Here is a 27117-nt window from a genome sequence, read left to right on the forward strand (position 1 = left end):
ACTAACTAACTCTACTAGTTTTTGTTTCATTCCTTCCTCCAAAAAATATTTTAAATGGGAAAACAGACATGCATTAAATGTTGGTCTTAATTATTCAGCTATAAATGCTATTAAAAACCATTGTTTTTATTAGGTAAGAGTACATATTGATAGTTATTACGTTAAGCCTTATTGTAGGCTGGCAAGGAAAATTTGAAGCTGGGAAATACAACTTCAGCTAATGTAGGCTTCTTTTTTTATTTTTATTTTTTTATTGATTTTAGAGAGAGAGGAAGGCAGAGAGAGAGAGAGACAGGAACATCAATCTGTTCTTGTATGTTCCTCAGCCAGGGATTGAACCAGCAACCTTTGTGCTTCAGGACAATGCTCTAACCATCCAAGCTATCCAGCCAGGGCTGTAGGCTTCTTGCTTTCTCCTTAGTTTCAAAACTTACAGAAATAGGAGCAAAGAATTTGCATATATCTTTGTAAGCTTATATCATATATGGTGCAAAATTCAAATCTCAACTGATACAATGTAATGGTCCATGAGGAAATGCACAATGTTAACTACCTCTGGAGGAAAGAATACTAGTCAGAAAAATAAATCAGAAACAAATATATTCAGTTCTCATTTTTTAATCAATCAAATCCATCAGTTAACCAATTACAGTCAATAGTTACTAGAAGCCAATATATAATGGTACTCTGGCAGATATAAGACAAATATAACATGCTCTTGAGGAACATATAATCTAGTAAGAGAACAAGGCACACAAACCTGAAACATTAAGGGATGATCCCTGAGAATGCTAAATTAGAGCACATTATAACCGGCAGGATTTCAGAGGAGGGGACAATCCCTACTCATGAGTACAGGGGAATGGGGGTATTAGGGTAGTAAGAAGGCTTTGTGGAAAAATAGGATTTGAGTTGGGCCCGGACAGATGGTAAGCTGTGCATAGGCAGAGTGAAGGGGGTGGAGATCGGGGCCCAGGGAACAGAAGGCATAGAGGTGGCAAACTGCTAAGTGGAGGAAGCCTGATAAGAAAATGTGCGTGTTGAGGAGTGCTGAGGACATGTGGCTGCCCAACAGATGCCGCTATAGGCAGCAGGAAGTCACTGGAATCCTCAGAGCAGGGAGCATCCTGAAGAATGGTATGCAGTGACATTCTATCCCACACCAAGCTGTACTGGAGCCAGAGGCAAAAGGAGAACTCAGTAACAAATGTGATTTTTATTTTGATTACTATGTTTTCCCTCTTCCTTCCTCCCTCCCTCCCTCTCTCCCTTCCCTCCCTCCATCTTTCTTTCCTTTTCTTTTCTTTTCTTTTCTTTTCTTTCCTTTTCTTTTCTTTTCTTTTCTTTTCTTTTCTTTCTTTCTTTCTTTCTTTCTTTCTTTCTTTCTTTCTTTCTTTCTTTCTTTCTTTCTTCCTTCCTTCCTTCCTTCTCTCTTCCTTTCTCTCTTCCCTCCCTCCCTCCCTCCCTCCCTCCCTCCCTCCCTCCCTCCTTTCCTTCCTTCCTTCCTTCCTTCCTTCCTTCCTTCCTTCCTTCCTTCCTTCCTTCCTTTCCTTTCCTTTCCTTTCCTTTCCTTTCCTTTCCTTTCCTTTCCTTTCCTTTCCTCTCCTCTCCTTTCCTTTCCTTCCCTTCCCTTCCCTTCCTTCCTTCCTTCCTTCTGTGTCCAAGGCAAATGCCTCATTTGCCTTACCCATGTGTTCTATTTCTGAAGTTCAGTGGTGGAGACATGGGCATTTTATTATTATTATTATAGCTTATTCATGTTACAAATATTCTTTGCTTAGTAGACTGTATTTAATAAAAACAACTAAGATAAAGAAATTAGACTTTTAAAAGATTAATCTGGAACTTTGGAGCCCAAAAGCATGACAGGGAAAAGAACCCTCTGTACTTCTGAGTTAAGTCTCTAGGGAACACTTTCCTTTTGCTGTAGCATATGTAGTACAAACAGAAAAGGGTTGTTCTGCTCATGTGTACAGGGTGAAAGATAACTGTGGGGGGCACTGAAGGCTGCTGTCCACTGGAGATAGGCCTCGAGCAACTCAGCTGCTATAGCCAGAGTGACTCTGCTGCCTGGCCAGAGACAAGCTTCCACAATTGGGCCACACTGGGTGAGCTTGGCCCACATCTCACATGAAGCAAATCCATCCTGCCATGCTCAGAGAGAAGCTACTCACTGGGCCACAGTGCTTCCCATAGGGCCATGGCCTGAGAAGCAATGGAAGATGCATGAACTCTATATATGTCTCAGGGCTCCCTGCATCTAGGAGAAGAGGTGGCATTTGACATAAGGAGTATTGCTAATGCAGCTTCAAATGTAAAATCTGATATCTATTGTTCATTAGCAAACTGATGACTAATGAAAGATTATTTTAAGCCAGAGAAGTCAATTAGCATGCAGCACAAATCTTAAAAAAAGGCAAAAGGAAAGGCCGAAGGGTGCAGGCTTCTCCCTGCACTTGTCACCAGATGCACGTCTCTATCATTTAATGTGGACCTCCCAGTCATTGCCAATGCTCAATGACAGCTTCTCCAGGCTCAGGGTGGACATTTGGGCACAATATATGAAAGCCACAGGCTGATCTTTACCATCTAGATATCAAGGCAATAGAAGGGAAAATGATGAATATCTAGGAGAGAAAATTCTTTTCTTTGTATCTAAAAAGTTTCTGAGTCTGTCACAAAACCTTATACCCTACTTAGGAGAATTTTACCCACCACTTTCACCCATGGACTTCCATGGAATTTTTTTTTTTTTTTTTTTGTATTTTGCTGAAGCTGGAAACGGGGAGAGACAGTCAGACAGACTCCCGCATGCACCCGACCGGGATCCACCCGGCACGCCCACCAGGGGCGACGCTCTGCCCACCAGGGGGCGATGCTCTGCCCCTCCGGGGCGTCACTCTGCCATGACCAGAGCCACTCTAGCACCTGGGGTAGAGGCCAAGGAGCCATCCCCAGCGCCCGGGCCATCTTTGCTCCAATGGAGCCTTGGCTGCGGGAGGGGAAGAGAGAGACAGAGAGGAAGGAGGGGGGGGTGGAGAAGCAAATGGGCGCTTCTCCTATGTGCCCTGGCCGGGAATCGAACCCAGGTCCCCCGCACGCCAGGCCGACGCTCTACCGCTGAGCCAACCGGCCAGAGCCTCCATGGATTTTTTAAACATGAAATGCTTCATTGTTTTGAATGAAAGATTGTTTGAAAATAAATAGTAAGGAACAAAGTGATTTGTCCAAGAAATTCAGTAGGTTAGAAAGAATATATCTCATCCTATGCCCTTTAAGAAACTCCATAAATATAAGTAGGGCTTCAGATAGCTACAGTTTAAAAAAAAAATAGAGAAGCCACAATATTACTTCAAGCCCAAATTAATTTCCCTCAGAAAAATATTAACAGCTTACAGTGAGCAGAGCAGGAAGACCAGTTTATGACGAGAAGCAGGATGGCCTTGCTCCTCTAGGTACTAGTATATTCTCTACCAGAAAGTGTGTAGAGTCCACTTGGCTAAGGACATTATGTCAGTTTCAGGGCTAATCATCTCTTCACCTCAGATAATTCTGTATTTACGAAAATAAGTGGCCTGTTTCCTCACCAGATGAGTGGGTGCTCACAGAAGATGGCTGTTTCTTGAGGCCTAGGACAAAGATCTGCTCCACCACACAGTTGCTGGGATAATGACCCCTCTCATCAGCACAACTGAAAAGAAATATATATAAATGGCATTAGAAAAAGGAGAGAAAGAGGGGTTTGCACTGGTTGCCAGGTCCAACATCCCCAGCCTTGTTAGTTCCCCTCCTTTCTTTTCCTATGGAAGCCTTAACCATAGAGTTATATTTACTAGGGTCAAGAGATAGAAACAGAGGATTCTATGTGCTGAGGGCTAAGTAACAGTAGCCAGACCAATCTCTATTTTTTAACAAGTCATTTAGAGAGAAATCACCTAAGGACACTGAAGTTACAGATGTGATTTGGACATGGCAATCAAATTGTAAATCAGATACTTAATGAATGGTTGAATGGATGAATAAATGGAACTAATGAGAACTTAAATTTAATTCTTTTTAAAAATTTTTTAGAGAGGGAAGGAAAGAAAGATGAAAACCATAAGGAAGAGAGGTTCATAGAATGATTGAAAACAAAAAATACTCCAGGAGACTCCAGACCAAGATACACTATAATTACATTGTCAAATGGCTGTGGGTAGTCATTTATGACTCCTGCATAAAGATTAAAAGACAAAAGTATTTAAGTAATTATAACTATAACAATTTGTTAATGAATACACATTATTAAGAGATATCAATTATGACATTAAGAACATAAACTGTGGGAGGAGAGTGTAAAAATTTAGAGCTTTTATATATGTTCAAAATAAAGTTATCAGCTTAAAATGGACTGTTATAACTAAAAGACATTTTATGTAAGACTCATAGTAACCAAAAATCCAAAACCTACAATAAGAGAGAAATGAATCAAAGTATACCACTTCATAAAAATCATCAAATTATAAAGGAAAAGAAAAAGAGGGGAAGAAAGGAACAAAGAATTTTTTTTTCATTTTTTTTTTTTTTTTTCATTTTTCTGAAGCTGGAAACAGGGAGAGACAGTCAGACAGACTCCCGCATGCGCCCGACCAGGATCCACCCGGCACGCCTACCAGGGGCGATGCTCTGCCCACCAGGAGGCGTTGTTCTGCCCATCCTGGGTGTCGCCATGTTGCGACCAGAGCCACTCTAGCACCTGAGGCAGAAGCCACAGAGCCATCCCCAGCGCCCGGGCCATCTTTGCTCCAATGGAGCCTTGGCTGCGGGAGGGGAAGAGAGAGACAGAGAGGAAAGCGCGGCGGAGGGGTGGAGAAGCAAATGGGCGCTTCTCCTGTGTGCCCTGGCCGGGAATCGAACCTGGGTCCTCCGCACGCTAGGCCGACGCTCTACCGCTGAGCCAACCGGCCAGGGCCCAGGAACAAAGAATTTATAAAACAATTAACAAAGTGGTAATAGTAAGTCTATACCTATCAATAATTATTTTAAATGTATTTGGATTAAATTCCTCAATTAAAAGAGAGAAAGTTGCTGAATGGTTTAGAAAAAAAGGAAAAAGAAAAAACAAGGCCCAGCTATATGCTGCCTTTAAGTGACTTACATCAGATTTAAAGACATACAGAGTGAAAGTGAAGAAATGGAGAAAGATATTTATACAAATAAAAACTAAAAGACAGCAGGGGTAGCTATATTTATATCAAACAAAACAGACTTTATGCCAAAGGTTGTACAAGAGACCATAAAGATCATCATATAATAATAAAGGAGTGAATTCATTAAAAGGATATAACATTTGTAAATATTTATGCACTCAATATCAGAGCAACTAAAAATATAAAATATTAACAGGGCTGAAGGGAGAAACAGCGGTACAATAAAAGTAGGGGACTTCAATACCCCCCTTTCAACAGTGACTAGACCATATAGACAGAAAAATCAATAAGGAAACATTGGACTTAAACTAAATGTTAGACCAGATAGACCTAACAGGTAGATAAAAAACATTCCATTCAACAGCAGCAGAATGCACACTCTTCTCAAGCACACATGGAACATTCTCCTAGACAGATCATATGTTAGGCCAGAAAACAAGTCTTAGCAAATTTAAGAAGACTAAAGTTATATCAAGCATCTTTTCTGACCATAATTGTATGACAGCAGAAATCAATTATGAGAAGAAAACTGGAAAATTCACAAATATGTGGAGATTAAATAACATGCCCTGAACAACCAATGGATCAAAGAAGAAATCAAAGGGAAAATAAAATATCTTGGGACAAGTGAAAGTAAAAACACAATATATCAAAATTTATGGGATGCAGCAAAACAGTTCTAACAGGGAAGTTTAAAGCAATAAATGCCTATACTGTACTAAGAAAAAAGAAATATCTCAAATAACCAACCAAACTTTACACCTCAAGGAACTAGAAAAAGAATTAAGCCTAAAGTTAGTAGGAGAAAGGAAATAATATAAGTCAGGGCAGAAGTAAATGAAATAAAGACTTAAAAGACAATAGAAAAGATTGATGAAACTGAAAGCTGGTTTTTTAAAAAGATAAATAAAATAGAAAAACCTTGAACTAGACACACCAACGGGGAGAAAAAAAAAGAGAGGGCTCAAATAACATCAGAATGAGAGAGGAGACATTACATTTTATATCATAGAAATATTAAGGATTATAAGAAACTACAAAAAACAATTAAGCCAACAAATTGGATGAACTAGGAAAAGTGAGTAAATTCTTAGAAATACACAACCTACCTGTTCTGAATCATGAAGAAATAGAAAGCCTGAATAGACCAAACACTAGTAAGGAGATTAAATCACTAATTAAAAACTTCCCAGCAAAGAGAACTCTAGGACAAGATGGCTTCACTTGTGAATTTTACCAAACCTTAAATATTAATACAAATCCTTTTCAAACTCTTACCAAAAAGATATAAGAGGAGGGGACACCTCCAAACTCATTTTGCAGGACCAGCATTCTGATACCAGAGCCAGCAAGGACATTACAAGGAAAGAAAATTACAGGCCATCATCCTTAATGAATACAGATGTAAAAATACGAGCAAACTGAATTTAACAGTTCATTTAAAGGATTATACACCACGATCAAGTGGGATTTACCCCTGCGATGCAAAGATGGTTCAACGTAACAACTCAATAAATGTGATACACAATATTAACAAAGGGAAGGATTAAAATCATATGATCTTGTATACCTGAAATTTATATATTATTATTAACTAATGTTACTCCAATACATTTAATTTTAAAAACCACATGATGCAGAAAAAGTTTTTGACAAAATTCAACATCCTTTCATGGTAAAAACTCTCAAGAAACTGAATATAGAAGCAACATATCTCAACATAATAAAGGCACATATGACAAGCCCACAGCTAACATCATATTTAAAAGTGACAAGGAGACCTAAATCTCACTACTTTTATTCAATATAGTACTGAACAGCCTAGCCAAAGCAATTAGGGAATAAAGAAAGAAAAGAAAGAAAAGGCATCCAAATCAGAAATGAAAAAATGAAACTGTGTCTATTTGGAGATGATATGGTGCTATATGTAGAAAACCCTAAAGGCTCTGGCCTTTTAGCTCAACGGTAGAGTGTTGGCATGGCGTGTGGAAGTCCTGGGTTCAATTCCTGGTCAGGGCACACAGGAGAAGTGACCATCTGCTTCTCCACCCTTCCCCCTCCGCTCCCCCCTCTTTTTCTTTCCTTCTCTCTTTTCTCTCTCTCTCTCTCTCTCTCTCCAAACCCCTCATGCAGCCATGGCTCAATTGGTTCAAGCAAGTTGGCCCTCAGAGCTGAGGATGGGCTCCCTCACCAGAGGTGCTAAAATAGCCCAGATGCTGAGCAATAGAGCAGCAGCCCCAGATGGGCAGAGCATCAGCCCCAGACGGGAACTGCCAGGTGGATACCAGTTGGAGCGCATGCAGGAGTCTATCTCTCTGCCTCCCTGCCTCTCACTTAAGTGAAAGAAAGAATGAAAAAACCCTAAAGAGTCCATAAAAAAACCTGTTAGAATAAACAAATTCAGTAAAGTTAAAGGATACAAAATCAATATACAAAAATCAGTGTGTTTCTCTAAATTAACAATCAGCTGTTGGAAAGAAAAATTAAGAAAACAATCTCATGTATTAATAACATCAAAAAATAGTCAGGAATAAATTTACTCATGAAGGTGAAAATTCTGTACACTGAAAACTCTAAGACACTGATGAAAGAAATTGAAGAAGATTCAAACAAGTAAAAAGATATTCTGTGTTCATGGTTGGAAGAATTAATATTGTTAAAATCTCTGTACTATTCAAGGCAATCTACAGATTCAATGTAATCCCTATCAAAATTCCAATGGCATTTTCCATAGCAATTAAAAGAACAATCTTAAAATTCACATGGGACTACAGAAGACCCCAAATAGCCAAAGTAGTTTTGAGAAAGAACAAAGTTGGAGGCATTACAGTGCCTGATTTCAAACTATATTACAAAACTATAGTAATCAAAACAGTAAGGTATTGTCATAAAAACACACATCAATCAGTGGAACAGAATAAAAACCCCAGAAATATAAAATGGGGAAAGGATAGATAGTCTCTTCAATCAATAGTTTTGGGAAAGCTGAATACCCACATGTTTAAAGAAAGTAAGAAGAAAGAAAGTAAAAAGAGAGAAAGAAGGAAAGAAAGAAAGAAAGAAAGAAAAAGAAAGAAAGAAAGAAAGAAAGAAAGAAGAAAAGAAAGAAAGGAAGGAAGGAAGGAAAGGAAAGGAGGAAGGAGGGAAGGAAGGAGGGAAAGAAGGAGGGAAGGAAGGAGGGAAGGAAGGCGGGAAAGGGAGGAAGAAAGGGAGGGAGGGAGGGAGGGAGGGAGGGAGGAAGGAAGGAAGGAAGGAAGGAAGGAAGGAAAGAAGGAAGGAAGGAAGGAAAAGGCCCTGGCTGGTTGGCTCAGCGGTAGAGCGTTGGCCCAGCGTGTGGAAGTCATGGGTTCGATTACCAGTCAGGGCACACAGGAGAGGTGCCCATCTGCTTCTCCACCCTTACCCCTCTCCTTCTTATCTCTCTCTCTCTTCCCCTCCTGCAGCCAAGACTCCATTGGAGTAAAAGTTTGCTTGGGTGCTGAGGAAGGCTCCACGGCCTCTGCTTCAGGCGCTAGAATGGCTCCAGCTATAATGGAGCAATGCCCCAGATGGGCAGAGAATCACCCCCTGGTGGGCATACCGGGTGGATCCTGGTCGGGTGCATGTGGGAGTCTGTCTGACTGCCTCCCTGCTTCTAACTTCGAAAAAATAAAAAAAGTTAAGAAAGAAAGAAAGAAACAAACAAAGAAAGAAAGAAACAAAGAAACAAAGAAAGAAAAAATAAAATGGACTCTTATACCATACATAAAAATCAACTCAAAATGGGTAAATATTTGAATGTCAGACCTGAAACCATGAAACTCCTAGAAGAAAATATGAGGAGTAAGCTCCTTAACATTGGTCTTGGTGGTGATTTTTTTGGACTTGACACAAAAAGCAAAGGCAGCAAAAGCAAAAATGAACAAGTGGGACCTCATCAAACTAAAAAGCTCTGCATAGCAAAGAAAACCATCAACAAAATGAAAAGGCAACATATGGAATGGGAGAAAATATTTGTAAACCACAGATCCAATACGGGTATGTCCAAATATATAATTAACATTCAAAATATAGTAGAAACTCATATAATTCAATAGCAAAAAACAAAATAGCTCAATTAAAAATTGGCAAAGGACTTAAATAGGCATTTTTCCAAAGAAGACATATGAATGGCCCATAGGTACATGAAAAGGTGCTCACACATCATTAGTCACCAGGGAAATGCAAATCAAAATCATAATGAGAAATCACCTCACACCTGTGAGTGTGTCTAAATTATCAAAAAGAAGAATGCTGGTGGAAAGGTGAAGAAAAGAAAACCTACATTGTTGCTGAGAATGTAAATTGGTATAACCACTATGGAAAATAGCATCAATGTTTCTCAAAATATTAAGAATAGAACTACCATATGAACTAGCAGTCCCACTTCTGGGTATATATCTGAAGGAAATAAAATAACTATCTTGAAGAGATATCTGTACCTCCATGTTCACTCAGCATTATTCACAATAGCCAAGGTATGGAAACAATCTAATTGTCAGGAATGAACAGCTAAAGATGTGATATAGAACATAATGAAATGTATTTTTCAGCCTTAAAAAAGATGGATATCCTGCCATTTGTGACAACATGGATAAACCTGGAGGACACTATGCTAAGTGAAATAAGCCAGAGAAAGATAAATACTACATGGTATCATTTAGATCATTTAGATGTAGAATCCTTTTTTTTTTTAAGTCAAACTTATAGAAACAGAGAGTAGAATGGAGGGTGCTGGGGGACAGGCCGTGGGGGAAATAGGGAGAGGCTGGTAAACATGTACAAACTTTCCGTTCTAACATGAATAAGTTCTGAGGATTAATGCAGGGGTCGGGAACCTATGGCTTGCGAGCCAGATGTGGCTCTTTTTTTTTTTTTTGTATTTTTCCGAAGCTGGAAATGGGCAGAGACAGTCAGACAGACTCCCGCATGCGCCCGACCGGGATCCACCCAGCATGCCCACCAGGGGGCGACACTCTGCCCACCAGGGGGTGATGCTCTGCCCCTCTGGGGCGTCGCTCTGTTGCGACCAGAGCCACTCCAGCGCCTGGGGCAGAGGCCAAGGAGCCATCCCCAGAGCCCGGGCCATCCCTGCTCCAATGGAGCCTTGGTTGCGGGAGGGGAAGAGAGACAGAGAGGAAGGAGAGGGGGAGGGGTGGAGAAGCAGATGGGTGCTTCTCCTGTGTGCCCTGACCGGGAATCGAACCCGGGACCCCTTGCACACCAGGCCGACGCTCCACCACTGAGCCAACCGGCCAGGGAGATGTGGCTCTTTTGATGGCTGCATCTGGCTCACAGATAAATCTTTAATAAAAAGAAATAACATTAAAAATATAAAACATTCTCATGTATTACAATCCATTCGTTTCCTACCGCTCATGTTCATGGTTGCGAGTGGCTGGAGCCAATCACAGCTGTCCTCTGGGACTACACCAAATTTTTATTGGATAATGCATAAGGTACATGGGTCGTCGTATGGCTCTCACAGAATTACATTTTAAAATATGTGGCGTTCATGGCTCTCTCAGCCAAAAAGTTTCCCGACCTCTGATCTAGTGTATAACATGGTGAATAGAGTTGATAATACTGTATAATATAACTTAAATTTGCTAAGGGAGTAGAACTTAAGTCTTCTCATCAAAAAATAATGTAAATATATGAGGTGATGGATGTATTAAATCCACAGTGGGATCCTTTCACAATGTAGACATATATCATACATCACATTATACACTTTAAATATATTACAATTTTATTTGTCAATTATACCTGAATAAAGCTGGGGGGAAAAAAGGAAAAACATTCTACAAATGGCCTTTATCATTAACTTTCTTAAATTGTTCCTTAAAATATCAACTGTGTATTTTAGGATAGCAAAAGGGTAGCATAATTTACTTTAGAAAACACACTGATTTTTAGCGGTCATTACCTGTTGCTCAAAACACCCGCACAGAAACAAAATTTCCTGTGTAAGAATTGCTTCTGGTGGAGGTATTGGAACGAATGGCCATCATCGAGATACAACTCACCCACCGCAGAACCCTGGGGAGTAATCACAGACGGAGAATGTGGTTATATAATATCTTTCAAGGGAAAGATGCCACTCTTAAAGGGAAGTAATACATAGATTTAAAATTTTGTGAAAAAATATGTTGAACAAAAGTTTAATATTTAAGCTGTATAAAGTAGAGATACAAATATATATAATACCCATTAATGAAATAATATAAATAAATAATAAATAATATAAGTAAGAGGGGCACAAGGAGCTGGGCCTTGTTGAAAGAAATTTAAACTGTGAAGCATGGTCAGTGGCATGGGTGGCTTCCCTGAAAATCCTATAATGTGACAACAGGTCATGAAAGTTCATGGAATGAAACTGAAGTTTAAAAAAAGATTAGTATATAACGAATGAGGTCAGTTATTTCCAGAAGACTCTTCATGTAGAGAATGGTATCTAGGTACTACTCTTTTTAGTAGGACCCCTTTTGCATGTCACACAGTGTCATAGCACGCCATATAGCAGATTACTGTTATTGACAATGCTTGATGTGCTATGGATCTTGAGTCTCTTGTATTTTATTCTGTGGTCTCTTATGCGCCTGAGCTGCATACCCGTCCCCGCCCCCCCCCCCCCCCCCCCAAATAACATGCCTAAGTGAAAGAGATGGAAAAGAAGAATGTAAGAAAAAGAAAGCTTAATTATTTTATAATATTTGCATGAGTAAGAATTTGTGTTTGGTACTGTATTTGGGCAAATGGATAGGAAGGAATATGCTATAGGCCTCAGTTGGCTCAAAAGGACAGATCAATTCCAGAATCTCCAGGCTTTACCCAAGGAGATTTTCGTTGTTTGGGCCATCTGATGAGAACAGAAGTCATTGTGTGGGGGGTGGCGTCCCTGAAATGTTGCAGCAATTCAGATACCCTTATACAGGAGACCGAATTTCAGGGCTGATCCCTGTGGCAGGCTGCCCAGGCCCTGATGACCTTTCAGTCCAGCAGGAATCAATGCCAAGTTGCAAAGCACCAAGGGTCACAGTGCCCCCAGAGGAGATTTCTGTCATTTCTAGTTCTCAGAGCTCCTTTAAGAACAATTCCAGGCAAGACAGATAAGCTAGGCAATGGTCCAAAACTTTGATTCTAGATAAACATCTGAAGCACCTAACCCATAAATGGGGGTCACAACTTTTACATAGTGTCACACACTCTGAAGAGACAGAGTGGTAACAAACAAGATGTGTAAAGGTAACCCTTTCCGAATACCTTAGTGCTTAGAGCCACCCGGAGTCCGTATGGGGAATCGGTCATCCAGCCTGTGGATTTTCCTATAATTGTCTTTACTGGCACTATACTTCCACCTCGTTGAAACACTGGGATCTGTAACAGAGCAACACTCTCAGGAAAGGAGTATTCATACAAGGCAATTTCAAAGTAGAATTTAAAAATGTTTCATTGTACAAGATTCACATTCTTCACAAGTATAGACTCAAAGCAATATAAATTTGTGAGCACAAAGATGGCAGATATGGGGCCCTGGTATTAAAAGGAAAAAGAGTTCCAACACTTAAAAAAACTTCTCACCCTTTGACAATTTATTACCTGTTCTCCATATCCTATAAACATACTTATTCTAGGGCCTGTGAATTTGTCTGTCTGTGCGAGCTGGCCCAGATGTATATGGGTATGTGTGTATATAAAAGATGGTAGTTTCTTTGTTTGGGGAAGATGACTTTTGTTCTTATTCACTGAAACCTATACCACCTTGCTCCCTGATTCCCTGCATCATCAGGATGAATTGACTCAGTTCTGAGGGTATTTGTGAAACTCCTGTGATAGAAGCCACCAAGGGCATTTTAAGTGACTCTAACAATGGGGTTGTAGGCAGAACACAAACCTATGGGCTTCTGGAATGGCATTCCCAGCAGGGAACGCCCTGTAGGTTTCCTCTCTTCCAGTACAGTCCTCTGAAAGAAAGCTCCCTGGACCACACGACTGATTGTACTTTGCTCTGAGTGCAGTACAAGCCAGGAGATGAGTACAAGAATATAAATGATGCTGGGAGTAAGGCTGGAGTAGTTAAGATGTCCACCCTCTGCTTGACTCGCAGTTGGCAGTAAGAAGGGAGAGAGGAAGCATCAACTCATTGCTCTACTTAGTTGTTCATTTAGTTGTGCACTCATAGATTGCTTTTCGTATGTGCCCTACCTGGAGATCAAACCCACGACCTCAGCACACCCAGATAATGCTCTATCCACTGGAGCAACCTGGCCAAGGCCACTTTGATTCTTTCTATGTAGGCAAATGTTATAGACTGAATTTTTGTGTGTTGTCCCCCCACCCCAAATTCATATGAAGTCCCATCCTTCAATGTTACTGTATTTGGAGATAGGGCCTTTACAGAAGTAATTAAGTGAGGTCATAAGAGTGGCACCTTGTCCTATACCTCACTCTCTCCCTCTGTCATGTGAGGAAGACACAGCAAAAAAGCAGCTGTCTACATGCCAGGAACAGAGTCCTCACCAGGAACTTAATTGGTTGGCACCATAATCTAGTACAGGGGTCCCCAAACTTTTTTTTTAATTAATTAATTTATTTATTTATTCATTTTAGGGGGGGAAAGAGAGAGAGAGAGAGAGAGAAGGGGGAGGAGCAGGAAGCATCAACTCCCATATGTGCCTTGACCAGGCAAGCCAGGGTTTTGAACCGGCAACCTCAGTGTTTCCAGGTCCCAAACTTTTTACACAGGGGGCCAGTTCACTGTCCCTCAGACCATTGGAGGGCCGGACTATAAAAAAAACTATGAACAAATCCCTATGCACACTGCACATATCTTATTTTAAAGTAAAAAAAACAAAACGGGAACAAATACAATATTTAAAATGAAGAACAAGTAAATTTAAATCAACAAACTGACCAGTATTTCAATGGGAACTATGGGCCTGCTTTTGGCTAATGAGATGGTCAATGTGCTCCTCTCACTGACCACCAATGAAAGACGTGCCCCTTCCGGAAGTGCGGCGGGGGCCGGATAAATGGCCTCAGGGGGCCGTAGTTTGGGGACCCCTGATCTAGTACATAGAGCCTCCAGAACTATGAGAAAATAAATTTCTGTTGTTTAAGCCAACCAGCCTATGGTACTGTGTTATGACAGTCTGAGCAGACTAATACAGCACAATCGGTAAAGATAACAGTCTGAAAACAACTCACAGTGTCCAAGGCTACTGGGATCTTCATAGTACATGCTCCTTCCCAAGCAGTAAATGTCTTAGAGTCATACCAGACCTGAAAAGGAACAGATCCCAATGAAAAAGAGCATATGAACAACTCTGCTCACAATATTATTATTCAGTAAAACATTCATTTATCTTGATTTCAAATAACCAGGAAGCTAAAGTATGTATAATTAAAAAAAGAGTCTTGAGTAGAAGTTAGGAAGATACATATCTTTAAGGAGATCCCAAAGGACTAACCTACTACTGTGATTGACTAATTTGACTGAAACCCACTCATTTGTCCATCCATCCATCCATCTATCTAAGAACTATTAAACAACCTATCATGTACCTGGCACTGCTAGGTATACGCAAGTGAACAAAAAGACACAGTTCCTGACCTCATGGATTTTACAGTCCAGTTGGTTGGTTTATAAGAACTTAATGTGTCTAATAGTAAAAAAAAAAAAAAAAAAAAAGGAAAGAAAGAAAGAAAAGAAAAAAGATGAACAAGAGACAGAAACAACAAAAGAAAGCACATTGCAAGCAAATTAATTACAGAAGAGGCAGGAGAAAAGGAAAGTATCAAAGAAGGAAACAGATCTTGGAGAAAAACAAATGGACACTTGAATTACTACTATAGGATTTTTTTTTTTTTTTTACAGAGTATAATACAGGGACGAGGTTCAAACTCTTATCTGGGGTTCCTGTCATGGGGGTTTAGTTGCCAAAGTACCAAAAAGGTCCTACAAAGCCATTTGATGAAATAAATCTTTAAGATACCATCAGAAGCAGTGCAAAAATAAAAATCTCTTTTTCTCTCTTCTAGTCCAGTATAATTTCTGGCAGCCACAGAGTCTGTTTCATAAATTCACCTCCTGGATGAATTTATTCACCACATCCTGAATATTTCTGGGCTGTTGCATCTGTCACTGTCCTGCTGTGAATGTGAGAGAGCTGTGACTCAACCTTGGTTAGCTACAGTCAATCCTTAATTCAATAGGATCAACCTCACCTCATCATGATATACTATCATTGGCTGGATTCAATTTGCTAATGTTATAGGAAGTATTTCTGTGTCTGTATTTATGAGGGCTGTTGTCTTAGGTTTCTTTTTGTGTAATGTCTTTCTTTGATGAATTCCAGTAGCTTTAGATAAAGAGCTGGTAGGAGTGAAAGGTAAAGAAAACTGACTCAAGGAAGATTTTGGGATTACCTGCCTACCGTTTCAATAACTATTTAGAATGAGAGGTATAGGGTATGTGCTCTGGTGTCATATATAAAGATCTCCAACCTAGAAAGGGTATAACCAGTACAAAATGCCATTTAGACCAGACCTAAAACTCAGTCACCAAGCTCCTCACCCAGTATTTACTGAAGGCCTACTATGTGCCAAGTACCCACCTAGATGCTGGGGATATAGCAGTGAACATAAGAGATAAAAATCAGCTTTCAAATGGGCACATGATGCAGTGTACAGATGATGTTTTGTTGAGTTATACCAGGGGTAGTCAACCTTTTTATACCTACCGCCCACTTTTGTATCTCTGTTAGTAGTAAAATTTTCTAACCACCCACCAGTTCCACAGTAATGGTGATTTATAAAGTAGGGAAGTAACTTTACTTTATAAAATTTATAAAGCAGAGTTAAAATAAGTTAAAGCATATAATAATTACTTACCAAGTACTTTATGTCGGATTTTTGCTAAGTTTGGCAGAATAAATCTTTATAAAACAACTTACTATAGTTAAATCTATCTTTTTATTTATACTTTGGTTGCTCTGCTACCACCTACCATGAAAGCTGGAATGCCCACTAGTGGGCGATAGGGACCAGGCTGATTACCACTTAGTTATACACTTGAAACCTGTATACATTTGTGAACCAATGTCACCCCGATAAATTCAATAAAAAGAAAACAAAGCTTACTGGGGCTAGAAAGCAAAGAGGTGCTTAAAGATTAGTGGGGTCATGTCACCAGTCTTTGGGTGACATGGAAACTGGCTTAAAGGGGCCCAACTCCAAAAGACAGGCCTTTGAGAGCAACCAATCAAAACCAACCTCACCCAAAAGACCATGCTGTGGATGACGTCATCCCATTCGCACCCTTCGAAGCCTCCCATTCCTAAACTTCCAGCTTCCCAAAAACCCCTTGTAAGACCAGCATCTGCTCTGCTAAGGGAGCCTGGGCCTGAGCAGCATAGCTCATAGTTACTACAGTAAACAAAATTCAACTTTGTATTTCTATTTCAAATATAGAGAGGTGGTCTCATCATCCTTCCATATTTCCCTAGTTAGTATTAGTAATTCCTAACCTGAAATCTAGTCTGACTGGAAGAAGAACACCTAGGGTGAGCACTGACTATTAATTTGCAGGGTTTCTTTAAATACTGTATCCATTGTCTCTGCACTATATTAAAAATTCCACAAAGGGTTTTTTTGCACATTGTTCACTGCTGTTATTTGGAATAGTGCCTTGTACTAGGGATCACTCAATAAATAAATAACACAATTTTGTGAATGAAAAACAAATAAAAACAGCCTTCAAAAAGCTAACATTCTAATGGGAGAGACAGATAATAAGCAAAACATCTAAGCAAATATATAGAATGTTAGAAATTGGCACCGTTCTGTGGAGAAAAATAAAGGATGAAAGAAGGCTGGAAAGGGGCAGTGGGGTAGTTTATAATCTTAAAGAAGTGATCAGAGGCCCTGGCCGGTTGGCTCAGCGGTAGAGCGTCAGCCTGGCGTGCGGGGGACCCGGGTTCGATTCCCAGCCAGGGCACATAAGAGAAGTGCCCATTTGCTTCTCCACCCCCCTCCCTCCTTCCTCTCTGTCTCTCTCTTCCCCTCCTGCAGCCAAGGCTCCATTGGAGCAAAGATGGCCCGGGCGCTGGGGATGGCTCCTTGGCCTCTGCCCCAGGCGCCAGAGTGGCTCTGGTCTCAGAGCGACGCCCCGGAGGGGCAGAGCATCGCCCCCTGGTGGGCAGAGCCTCGCCCCTGGTGGGCGTGCCGGGTGGATCCCAGTCGGGCGCATGCGGGAGTCTGTCTGACTGTCTCTCCCCGTTTCCAGCTTCGGAAAAATAAAAAAAAAAAAAAAAAAAAAAAAAAAAGAAGTGATCAGAGAAGGCCTCACTGAGAAGGAACTACTCGAGGGAAGACTTGAGAGGGAATGGGCCATACAGAAATACGGGGAAAATGACAGTGAGGCACCTTAGATACTCCCTTGCACAGTGTGACGTGGTACCAGATAACCAGCGAGGTAAAGATCTGGCAAAGAATGGCTTGGCTCTCCACTCAGGCTTTTGGAAGATGTAAGCAAGAGAAACAATTACAGAATGCTCTGGGAAATAGTGTAGAGGGAATATATTACATAGTCACAACAATGTGCTTGCAATGATTGCAGGCCGTTAATAAAACTGTATGGCTAAGTCAGAAAGGGAGCTTTTTCCTCTTTTATCTTTTTTTTTTTTTTTTTTAATTTTATTTTAGTGAGAGGAGGGAAGGCAGAGAGACAGATTCCTGCATGCACCCCAACCAGGACCCACCTAGCAAACCCACTAGGGGGCGATAGAGCTTGTTCCTCTTAATGAAAGCTTTTGCTTTGTTAGAATCAATTTGAACAACTCTTAGCAGAAATGCCTGAAAGGACAATTTATTTAGCTATTGTATTTAACATTTTTCTCAAGTTTCTACTTGGCAAGGGAACCTTTGTAAAGAGCCCTCAGCTTCAGTACTGCAAATTACTGGAGAAACAGAGGGCAAAGACCATAACTCATGAACATTCTAGAGAAAAGCTTGGTTACTTCCTAATCCCTGGAAGTAGTGAAATTACCCTCTGTGATAACAGATTTGACTACAGTAAGGATCTTGAGATGAGATTATCTAGGATTATCCAGGATTATCGAGGTGGGCCCTAAATGTCACCACAATTATCTTTATGAGAGAGAAGGAAGAGGAGACACAGACACTTAGAAGAGAAGGCGCTGTGAAGATGGAGGTGTGGCCTGAAGTAATGCAGCCACAAACTAAGGAGCGCCAAGGATGTGGGGAGCCACCTAAAGCTGGAGAGAGACATGCGATAGACCCTCCCACTGAGCCTCAGAAGGAACCAGCCCTGCTGACACCTTGATTTTGGCCTTAAGCCACCATTATAGTGAGAGAATAAATTTTTGTTATTTTAAGCCACGGGGTTTATGGTAATTTGTTACAGCAGCCTCGAGAAACCAACACAAAATGTAAATATAAAAAGAATATACATTAGGCCCTGGCCGGTTGGATCAGTGGTAGAGTGCTGGCTGGGCATGTAGAAATTCCAGGTTCAATTCCGGACAGGGCACACAGGAGAAGCAACCATCTGCTTCTCCACCCTTCCCCCTCCTCCCCTCTCTCTCCCTCTCTTTACCCCTCCTGCAGCCATGGCTCAATTGGTTCAAGTGCTTCGACCCCCAGCGCTGAGAATGGCTCTGCTGAGGCTCCACGGAGCCTCTGCTTGAGGCACGAAAAATAGCTTGGTTGCGAGCATGGCCACAGATAGGCAGAGTATCAGCCCCAGATGGGGGTTGCCGGGTAATCCCGGTCAGGGCGCATGTGGGAGTCTATCTCCCCTCCTCTCCCTTGGAAAAGAAAAATAAAAAAATAAAAAATATATATACATTAAATCATTTTATTCAACCTAAGCATAAAAAAAAAAAAAAAAGGAACCAATACAACAACCATACATGTAAACCTGGATGAAAAGAGAATAGCACCGATCTCCTTGACAGTACAGAGCAGTGAGCATGGCATGCTCAGCTACCTCACCACTTGCCTTGACAGTACAAGGATATCTTGGTGTGGTGGTCCCACGTCAGTTCAGTATCCTTCATGGCTCTTCCCCCTGTGTGCTTTAGCCTGTGGCGATGTTCCAGTGCTCAAGGACCACCTCCCGGATCTGTCTCCTTCCTGCTCTCTATTCCATACACTCTTTCCCCGGTCTAATGCCTCAAGTTTCTGCCTGTCTTTCCTCCTAACCCCTTTGGTTATATCCTTGGTCTGTCTCTGGGGGCTGTAGCTCTTATGTCCCATGGCTGGCTGTCTGCTCCACAGCTGTTTGGCTTATACCCACCTCTCCCCATGCCCTGCCTGGGTTCGGTGCCTTGGGCTCGTGCAGGTTCAGGATGATATTTTATATAGTAATGATAATCAATGACAATAACTAATATAAGAGCAGAAGAAGGCCGGAAGGGCAGAGAGGGAAGTCACTGTTGTTACTTTTTATCCACTTTGGTGAATATCTGGAGACCAGGTTTTGGTGCCAAAAACTCAGGATTCAGATAGAGCCAGAACCAAAGAGCAAAGTCTTTTTGTACTAGTTTCCCCCAGAGTTTGATGCTTCATAGTGGACTGAAAATTTCTTCCTACCTACAACTTCAGTGTGTTTATAAGGAGTCACTTACACAAGTCAAAGTGTGAAGCTAAAGAACTATCCTGCTCCTCCTTTCTATCAGCACCTACTCATCCCTCTCCCTGCCCTTTCATTAAGTCTTGACCTCTGAGCACAGTGGTCAAGACTTACAAGATTCTTTAGTTGCTATGGTCATTTAGGCTGTCTTCAGCACTGCATAATGAGGAAATCTACACCCCAACAGAGCTAATTCATCAGAATGAGGAATGATCTACAAGAGACATAAAATATGTGATTGTCATTTACTCTTGCCTCATTTGATCCTGGCAGAAACACATCAACCACGGTAGCTTTTGGCTCTGTGACTGGATGAACCAATAAAGCACCTCCTGAAAAATGAAGAGGAAATAAAGTTTAATAATATTATATGAGGTCTGAAAACATCCTTTCCTTTTTATTGAGTGCTTTTGTAGTTTTAAAGACCATCAGACTATAAATTTCTTTTTGTGTGTGTGACAGAGAGAGAAACAGAAGAGGGACAGATAGGGATAGACAGAGAGGAAGGGAGAGAGACGAGAAGCATCAAGTTTTCATTGAGGCACCCTAGTTGTTCATTGATTGCTTTCTCATATGTGCCTTGACCGGAGGGCTCCAGCAAAGCAAGTGACTTCATGCTCAAGCCAGCGACCTTGGGCTCAAGCCAGCAACCTTTGGGCTCAAGCCAGTGACCATGGGGTCATGTCTGCAATCCCATGCTCAAGCCAGCAACCCAGCACTCAAGTGGTGAGCCCGCACACAAGCTGGATGAGCTGTGCTCAAGCCAGCGACCTCCGGGTTTCAAACTTGGGTCCTCTGAGTCCCAGTCTGATGCTCTATCCAGTGTGCCACCACCTGGTCAGGCACTATAAACTTCTTAAAGGAGGAGAAAGTTGAACCAATGATTGCTAGAAAGAGGGCAGGGTCTCCCAGAGGTGACTGTATCATTGCCTGTCATTAATCCACTTATAGTATATTGAGATTAAAGGGAGGAACCCACAGTCTCTTCTTGTGCATAACTGCTAGTGTGTCAGTAGTCTGAAAGCACCACTGCACTTATCCAAGTGCTTCACTGTTTGCTATGAGTGATGTAGATGATGGTGAGCCTACTACTGTTATCCAGAAGTGTGGTCAGCGTGGACACTCAGATCTTATTCCTTGGCAATTATTGTTAGGAAGGCTAAAATTCTACTAAAAGCCATCAAAATTATTCATTTTGTTTTGATTTTGACACCACACACTTGTAAAATTTAATTATTTATGAATTCTCTCTTTAATACAACAAATATTTATAGAGTGCCTACTGAGAACCAGGCACTGTGCTAAGCTCTGGGGATATGGTGGCAAACAAGACAGACATGGTCCCTGTCCTCATGGAAGTTACAGTTAGTGAAGATAGGTATTAAAAAAATAATTACAAGTTCAAATATCAATAAAGGAAAGTACAAAATAAAATGAAAGTTATGTAATAAGAGGGACTGACTTGGACCTAAGTAGGTGGAATTAGGTATTAGGAAGCAATTTGATCAGGAAAATTTGCTCCAAGGAAGTAGCTGTTTCAGCAAACACCTAAGGATGAGTGGAAACCTGAAGAGCTAGGTATTTTATATTTTGGGGTTTCCACTCTCTGTTGAGCATAGCTTTTTGTGCCCTACTGTCAAGATGATAGACTTCCATGTTCTGGATTTGGTGGTTCACCCTTGTTAAAGAAGAGTCACTGCCCACCCTGTCCTATTTTGCATATAGAATAAGTTCTTTTGGGTCTTTACTACAGCCATCAGGTCTACTTTTCCTACTTCCCTTCCCTTCCCTTTAATGATATGTAATTTAAAGTTAATATTATGAGAGGTGCAACATGACAATAGAATAGCTATGATCCCGTTAATACACTAAAAATCTTGGTGATAAAATGTCTTTTATTTTTGGCTCTCTGAAATTGGGGACTTTTTAGCACTTGTAATTACACTAGAAAATATAATAAGAAGAACATAATTACAGCCTACCAGGCAGTGGTGCAGTGAATAAAGCATTGGACTGGGATGCAGAGGACCCAGGTTCAAAACCCCAAGGTCCCTGGCTTAAGTGCAGGCTCATCCGGCTTGAGTGCAGGGTCGCTGGCTTGAGTGTGGGATCATAGACATGACTCCATGGTCCCTAGTTTGAGCCGAAAGGTCAATGGCTTGAAGCCCAAGGTTGCTGGCTTGAGTCTAAGGTCACTGGCTTGAGCAAGGGGTCACTGGCTCTGCTGGAACCCCCCCATCCCGGGTCAAGGCACATAAAAGAGAGTAATAATAAACAACTAAGGAGCCACAACGAAGAACTGATGCTTCTCATCTCTCTTCCTTCCTGTCTGTCTGTCCCTATCTGTCCCTCTCTATGTCTCTCTCTCTCTCTCTCTCTGTCTCTGTCATAAAAAAAGAAAAAGAACATAATTACAGTATCATAACTATAATTATGCAATGCTCACCTAGCATGTATTCATCTTCCACACCAAAAGTCTCTAATTCATCAGGGAATTCTACCCACAGAGGCCTAGGAAAGGAAAAGAAATTCTTACTTCAGCATCATAAATGTTTATTACAATTCAATCACTTACATTTCAGTTTTGTGACTATTCAAAGGAAACCAGAAAAAGCCAAAGAGCCAAGACTCTTTTCATATGACTTAAGATTTTATGAGCAATTGCTATGATTACTTGTATTTTTCTTATGTGGAAGAGCTATCAATTAGCTTAAATGTGCCAAAGATAGACTGGGAATTCTGGTACCTGCAATTTTTCCGCTGATCGTTGAACACTAAGTAAATACTGCTCTGACAGGCAGAGTCAGAGTTTTGTGCAAGTCCAAATGCATAACATGTTTGGTGTAAGGCAAATTAAATGTTTGGGAAACCATTTTATAATGATATAAACCCTGTGCCGTTTCTCGTGCTCTCGTTGCCTGTTATTCATCCTTAATCATTACCAATTTAAATGAAAAGAACTATTTTTTTCGTGCTTTCAAGCTGGCAACATTTTTGGAGGTTTGAGAAACTGTTGTATGGTTTTGTTTTATTGTTATTTTTGTACTATCTAGAATACATTTGGGCTTATAGAGTAAACTTTCAGTATCTATGTATCTGAATGTGAACTTAATGGTTCCACTATTTTTCAATTTCATGAGGAAGAGATATTTTTTTCATGACTTATTTTTAGTTTATTCACTAGCCTTTGTAATAATGTATTCCCTTTCCTACCCCAAATGGTAATAAAACATGGTTTTTAGGCTGGCTGATGTCTAGAATCACAGGGAAGCTTCTGACATACAGACCCCTGGGGCCTACCCATGGAGGTTCCTAGTGGGTCTGGAGGCGTGGCCTTGGGATCTGTGTTTTTAGAAACCTCCCAGGCAATTCTGATCTGAGCCAGATTTAGGAGTTGCTGATCCAGAAGTTTTAGTGTACTATGTATATCTCTGTGTGATTCCACCTCTAACCTAGAAAGTTGTTTTTCATACCTGCCTTCAAAATAGAATCAGAATATAATTTATACAGCAGGAAAAATGTTCACCTCAAACTTGGAACAGTTAAGCCCTAAGAGTAAGATAGACCTTAAGACTGGCAGAATAAATGGTTCTTTATGAGAAGGTGCTTATGGGTTAAATACTGGATGAATTTAGTTACAAAGTCATTTAATTTTTCTTTGAAAAATCTCTATCTCTGTTTCATATCAAATATTAACACTTGAATCAAAACGTTATCTTCACAGTGGTGCTCAATAAACTGATTGACACTTGATTAAACACATGGTTTTCCTTCACATTTTCTCTTGATATCATTGTGTAAGTACTCCATTTTCCAGAGGCTGGTTAGACTATAGAGTTGCTGGGGCCACTGACTGGTGAAGCCTATTTACCTCATGATGGGTTCAGAAGCCACATGTGCTCGGTAGAATAGTGAATACCAATAAGGCAGGAGGGTGTATCGCTCCCTGATGGCTTCTCTGATGAGCCGAGTGTGTTCCTCTCCGAAGAGCCAGGGTTCCCGTCGCTTGGTGTTTCTGGTGGCATGTCCACGAAAAAAGGGCTGATAGGCTCCAGCCTGGTACCAACGCACCAGTAGCTCTGCTTTGGGATTCCCGATGAAGCCGCCTATATCGGCTAATTCATTAGTCAAAAAAAAAAAAAAAGGTTTGTAAGGCAACCAGACTTTTAACAAATGATGCACATAAGTAAAATTAAGGCCTTGAAGACTGACAGAAGAAAGGTACTGTGTGTGCACTCAAAATGACAGGATAAAACTGTGGCTTCAAATTAGGGCCACATAATAAAAAAGAGTCTGTTTGGGGATCTGACAATGTGCTTTTTATTTTTATTTTTTTTATTTTGTGACAGAGAGAGAGAGAGAGAGGCCGAGAGAGGGACAGATAGGGACAGACAGGAAGGGAGAGAGATGAGAAGCATCAATTCTTTATTGTGGCTCCTTAGTTGTTAATTGAGTGCTTTCTAATATGTGCCTTGACTGGGGGGCTCCAGCAGAGTGAGTGACCCCTTGCTCAAGCCAGCGATCTTGGGCTTCAAGCCAGGACCTTTGGGCTCAAGCCAGTGACCCTGTGTCAAGTTGGTGAGCCCATGCTCAAGCCAGATGAACCTGCATTCAAGCTGGCGACCTCAGGGTTTCGAACCTGTGTCATCTGCATCCCAGTCTGATTCTCTATCTACTGTGCCACTGCCTGGTCAGGCAACAATATGCTTTTTTAATATTCTCGTCTTGTCAAAAGATTAGAGACTTTACTGCAAGATCAACATGCAGGTATGTTCCTGAACTCAGGTAACCCAGAAATTGTAAAATGTCACCTGAGTCAATATGCCTGTATTTAGGGGTGGGATGGGGGTGGCGGGGTGGCAACTGATTTCCTTTGAAAGCAATAGCTAAAGAAAGGTAAAAATTATAGAACTAAAGAGAAACAGATAATGAGAATTAGAGGTTTAAGTAAAATTTCACTCTTAGCAGAGTACATATTCCTTGCATGTGGACCAATGCCTTAAAAACACACCTAACAAAAAGTGATACTAAGTCATTTCTATTCCTATAGAAAACAAGGATCAGCTGGAACTGTAGCCATGCTGAGCACCTGCCATATTTAGATTTCTCATCTGCAGAGAATTATTAGGATGGGGGAAGGTAGCTTATGAGAGAATTTTATTTTTACTAAATTTATCTTTCCCAAGAGCATATTTTTAATGTGTTTTATATTTTTTTATTGATTGATTTTTAGAGAGAGAGAGATCCTTCTGTTGTTCCACTTAGTTGTGCTTTCATTGGTTGATTCTTATATGTGCCCTGACTAGGGATCGAACCTACAACCTTGGTATATCAGGACAATGCTCTAACCAACTGAGTTACCTGGCCAGGGCTGAGCATATCTTTTTTTTTTTTTTAACAGTAAAAATATGTCACAGAATTTTAAACTTGCTGAGTAAAAAGGATTTCTTTAAGATGGATTTCTGATTTGCAAAATTCTTTGTAATACTTTCCATTTTTCTTTCAAGAAGAAAAGGCATGTTTCAGGAAGAGAAACTCAGTGTTTAGAGTGGATAAGGAGACAGCAATAAGAGAGTGAGGGAAAGCCGTACTCTGGCTTCCTTTCTGACTTCACGTATTCAATTCAGATAAGATGCAAACATCCCTGAAGCTACCCTTTCTCTCCTCTCTCCTGCTCCCCTTCACTTTCCTCATTTTCTCTTTCCCATGTTTATCCCTCCCCTAAACAGCCAATGAAAAGGATTTGCGACCAGCTTTGATGAAAATACTCTTACATTTTATGTTCTCTCACTTCAAGCCCAAGGGTATCAGCTTACCTCCACAAAAAGAGATCCCAGTAATGCTGAGAGTGAGTAACATAGGGATAGAAATTTTCAGGTAACTCCACTCTGCTGTGTTGTCGCCTGTCCACACAGCACCTTTGGACACCAGTAACAAAATATTTAAAGAAATCACAAAATAGCCCATGTCCTTGATTTCATGTTTAGATTCCTTATTTATAATAGACAAACTAATATAAAAGGAAACATTTCTTCCTTACTTTAAAATATACAAATTCTGGTTTTTCACAATGAAAATATGTTAATTTGCTAATGTAAAACTGACAGAACAATTTATGAAAATATTCTGAAATCATGCTTATTTTTGAAGTCTAACTGGAGTCTAATTTTAGGAGGAACATTTAAAAAAATCAGCTTCACTAAGATATAATTTACATAAAATAAATGTACTTATTTTAAGTAAAAAGTCTGATGAGTTTTAAAAATGTGCACACCATGTAACCACCATCACAAGCAGGCACGGAACATTTCCATAACAGCAAAAGTTCACTTCTTTCCAGTCAGTGACCCCCACCTTGCCCAGCCATTGATTTTATTTCTGACTACAAATCCATCTTTTCTAGAATTTCATATAAATAGAAACATACTATATCTTCTTTTGCAGTCTAGGGTTTTTCTTTCAGTATAATATTATAGTTGACTTCTTTTTATTTTATATCCCCTAATTTTTGTGAGCAGTATATTTGCTGAGTAGTATTCCATAGTAAGGATATACAGCAAGTTGTTTATCCATTCACCTATTGATGGACATTTTGGATTCATTTCAAGTTTGGACTACTACGGATGAAGCTGCTATAATATTTATGTAGAAATCTTTGTGTGGCATATATTTTAATTTCTTTTGGGTAAATACCTGGGAGGGGAATTGCTGGGTCTATACTCAGTGTGTGTTGAACAATGTAAGAAAATTCGGAATTGTTTAGCAAAGTGGTTGTCCCACTTTACATTTGCAATAGATGAGAGTTTCAGTTGCTCTATATCCTTTGTCAACACTTGGCAATGTCAGTCTTTTTAATTCTAGTCACTCTAATGGGTGTGTAGTGGTGTCTCTCTGTGATTGCAATTTATATTTCCCTAGTAATTAATGACATTGAACACCTTTTTATGTGTTTATTGAACATTCATATGTCTTCTTTTGTATGGTATCCAAATCTTTTGCTAATTTTTTAAAGGAGATAGTCTTTTTATTATTTCATTGTAAAAGTTCTTTATATATTCTGGATACAAGTCCTTTGACAGGTAAAGATGTATACTGCAAATATTTTCTTTCTGTCTGTGGCTTGACTTTTCTCCTATGTTTCCCTCTAGAAGTTTTTTGTTTGTTTTAGCTTTTATAATTTTGGTCTATATTTCCATTTTGAGTTACTTTTTGTGTATGATGTTAGGTAAGGGTTGAGGTTCTTCTTTTTAC

The 27117-nt window shown here is 40.3% G+C and overlaps 1 protein-coding gene across 4 annotated transcripts in view; it reads right to left on the reverse strand.

The window, feature by feature from the left end:
- Positions 1–1640: 1640 nt before the first annotated feature.
- Positions 1641–27117, reverse strand: part of GANC (glucosidase alpha, neutral C) — an 84147-nt gene continuing 58670 nt past the window's right edge. For 3 of the 4 annotated variants that reach the window (XM_066343766.1, XM_066343765.1, XM_066343768.1), the window contains 9 exons: positions 25683–25784; positions 23738–23981; positions 22313–22377; positions 20116–20198; positions 14418–14492; positions 12474–12587; positions 11137–11249; positions 3588–3691; positions 1641–2589 (listed from right to left, as the gene is read on the reverse strand). In XM_066343766.1, the coding sequence (XP_066199863.1) occupies positions 2480–2589; positions 3588–3691; positions 11137–11249; positions 12474–12587; positions 14418–14492; positions 20116–20198; positions 22313–22377; positions 23738–23981; positions 25683–25784 (1010 nt within the window). In that variant the 3' untranslated portion in view covers positions 1641–2479. The remainder of the gene's footprint in view (positions 2590–3587; positions 3692–11136; positions 11250–12473; positions 12588–14417; positions 14493–20115; positions 20199–22312; positions 22378–23737; positions 23982–25682; positions 25785–27117) is intronic. The other variant, XM_066343767.1, reaches the window with a different exon arrangement.

The sequence above is a fragment of the Saccopteryx leptura genome, chromosome 6 (genome assembly GCF_036850995.1).
Source record: "Saccopteryx leptura isolate mSacLep1 chromosome 6, mSacLep1_pri_phased_curated, whole genome shotgun sequence".
Lineage (NCBI taxonomy): Eukaryota > Metazoa > Chordata > Mammalia > Chiroptera > Emballonuridae > Saccopteryx > Saccopteryx leptura.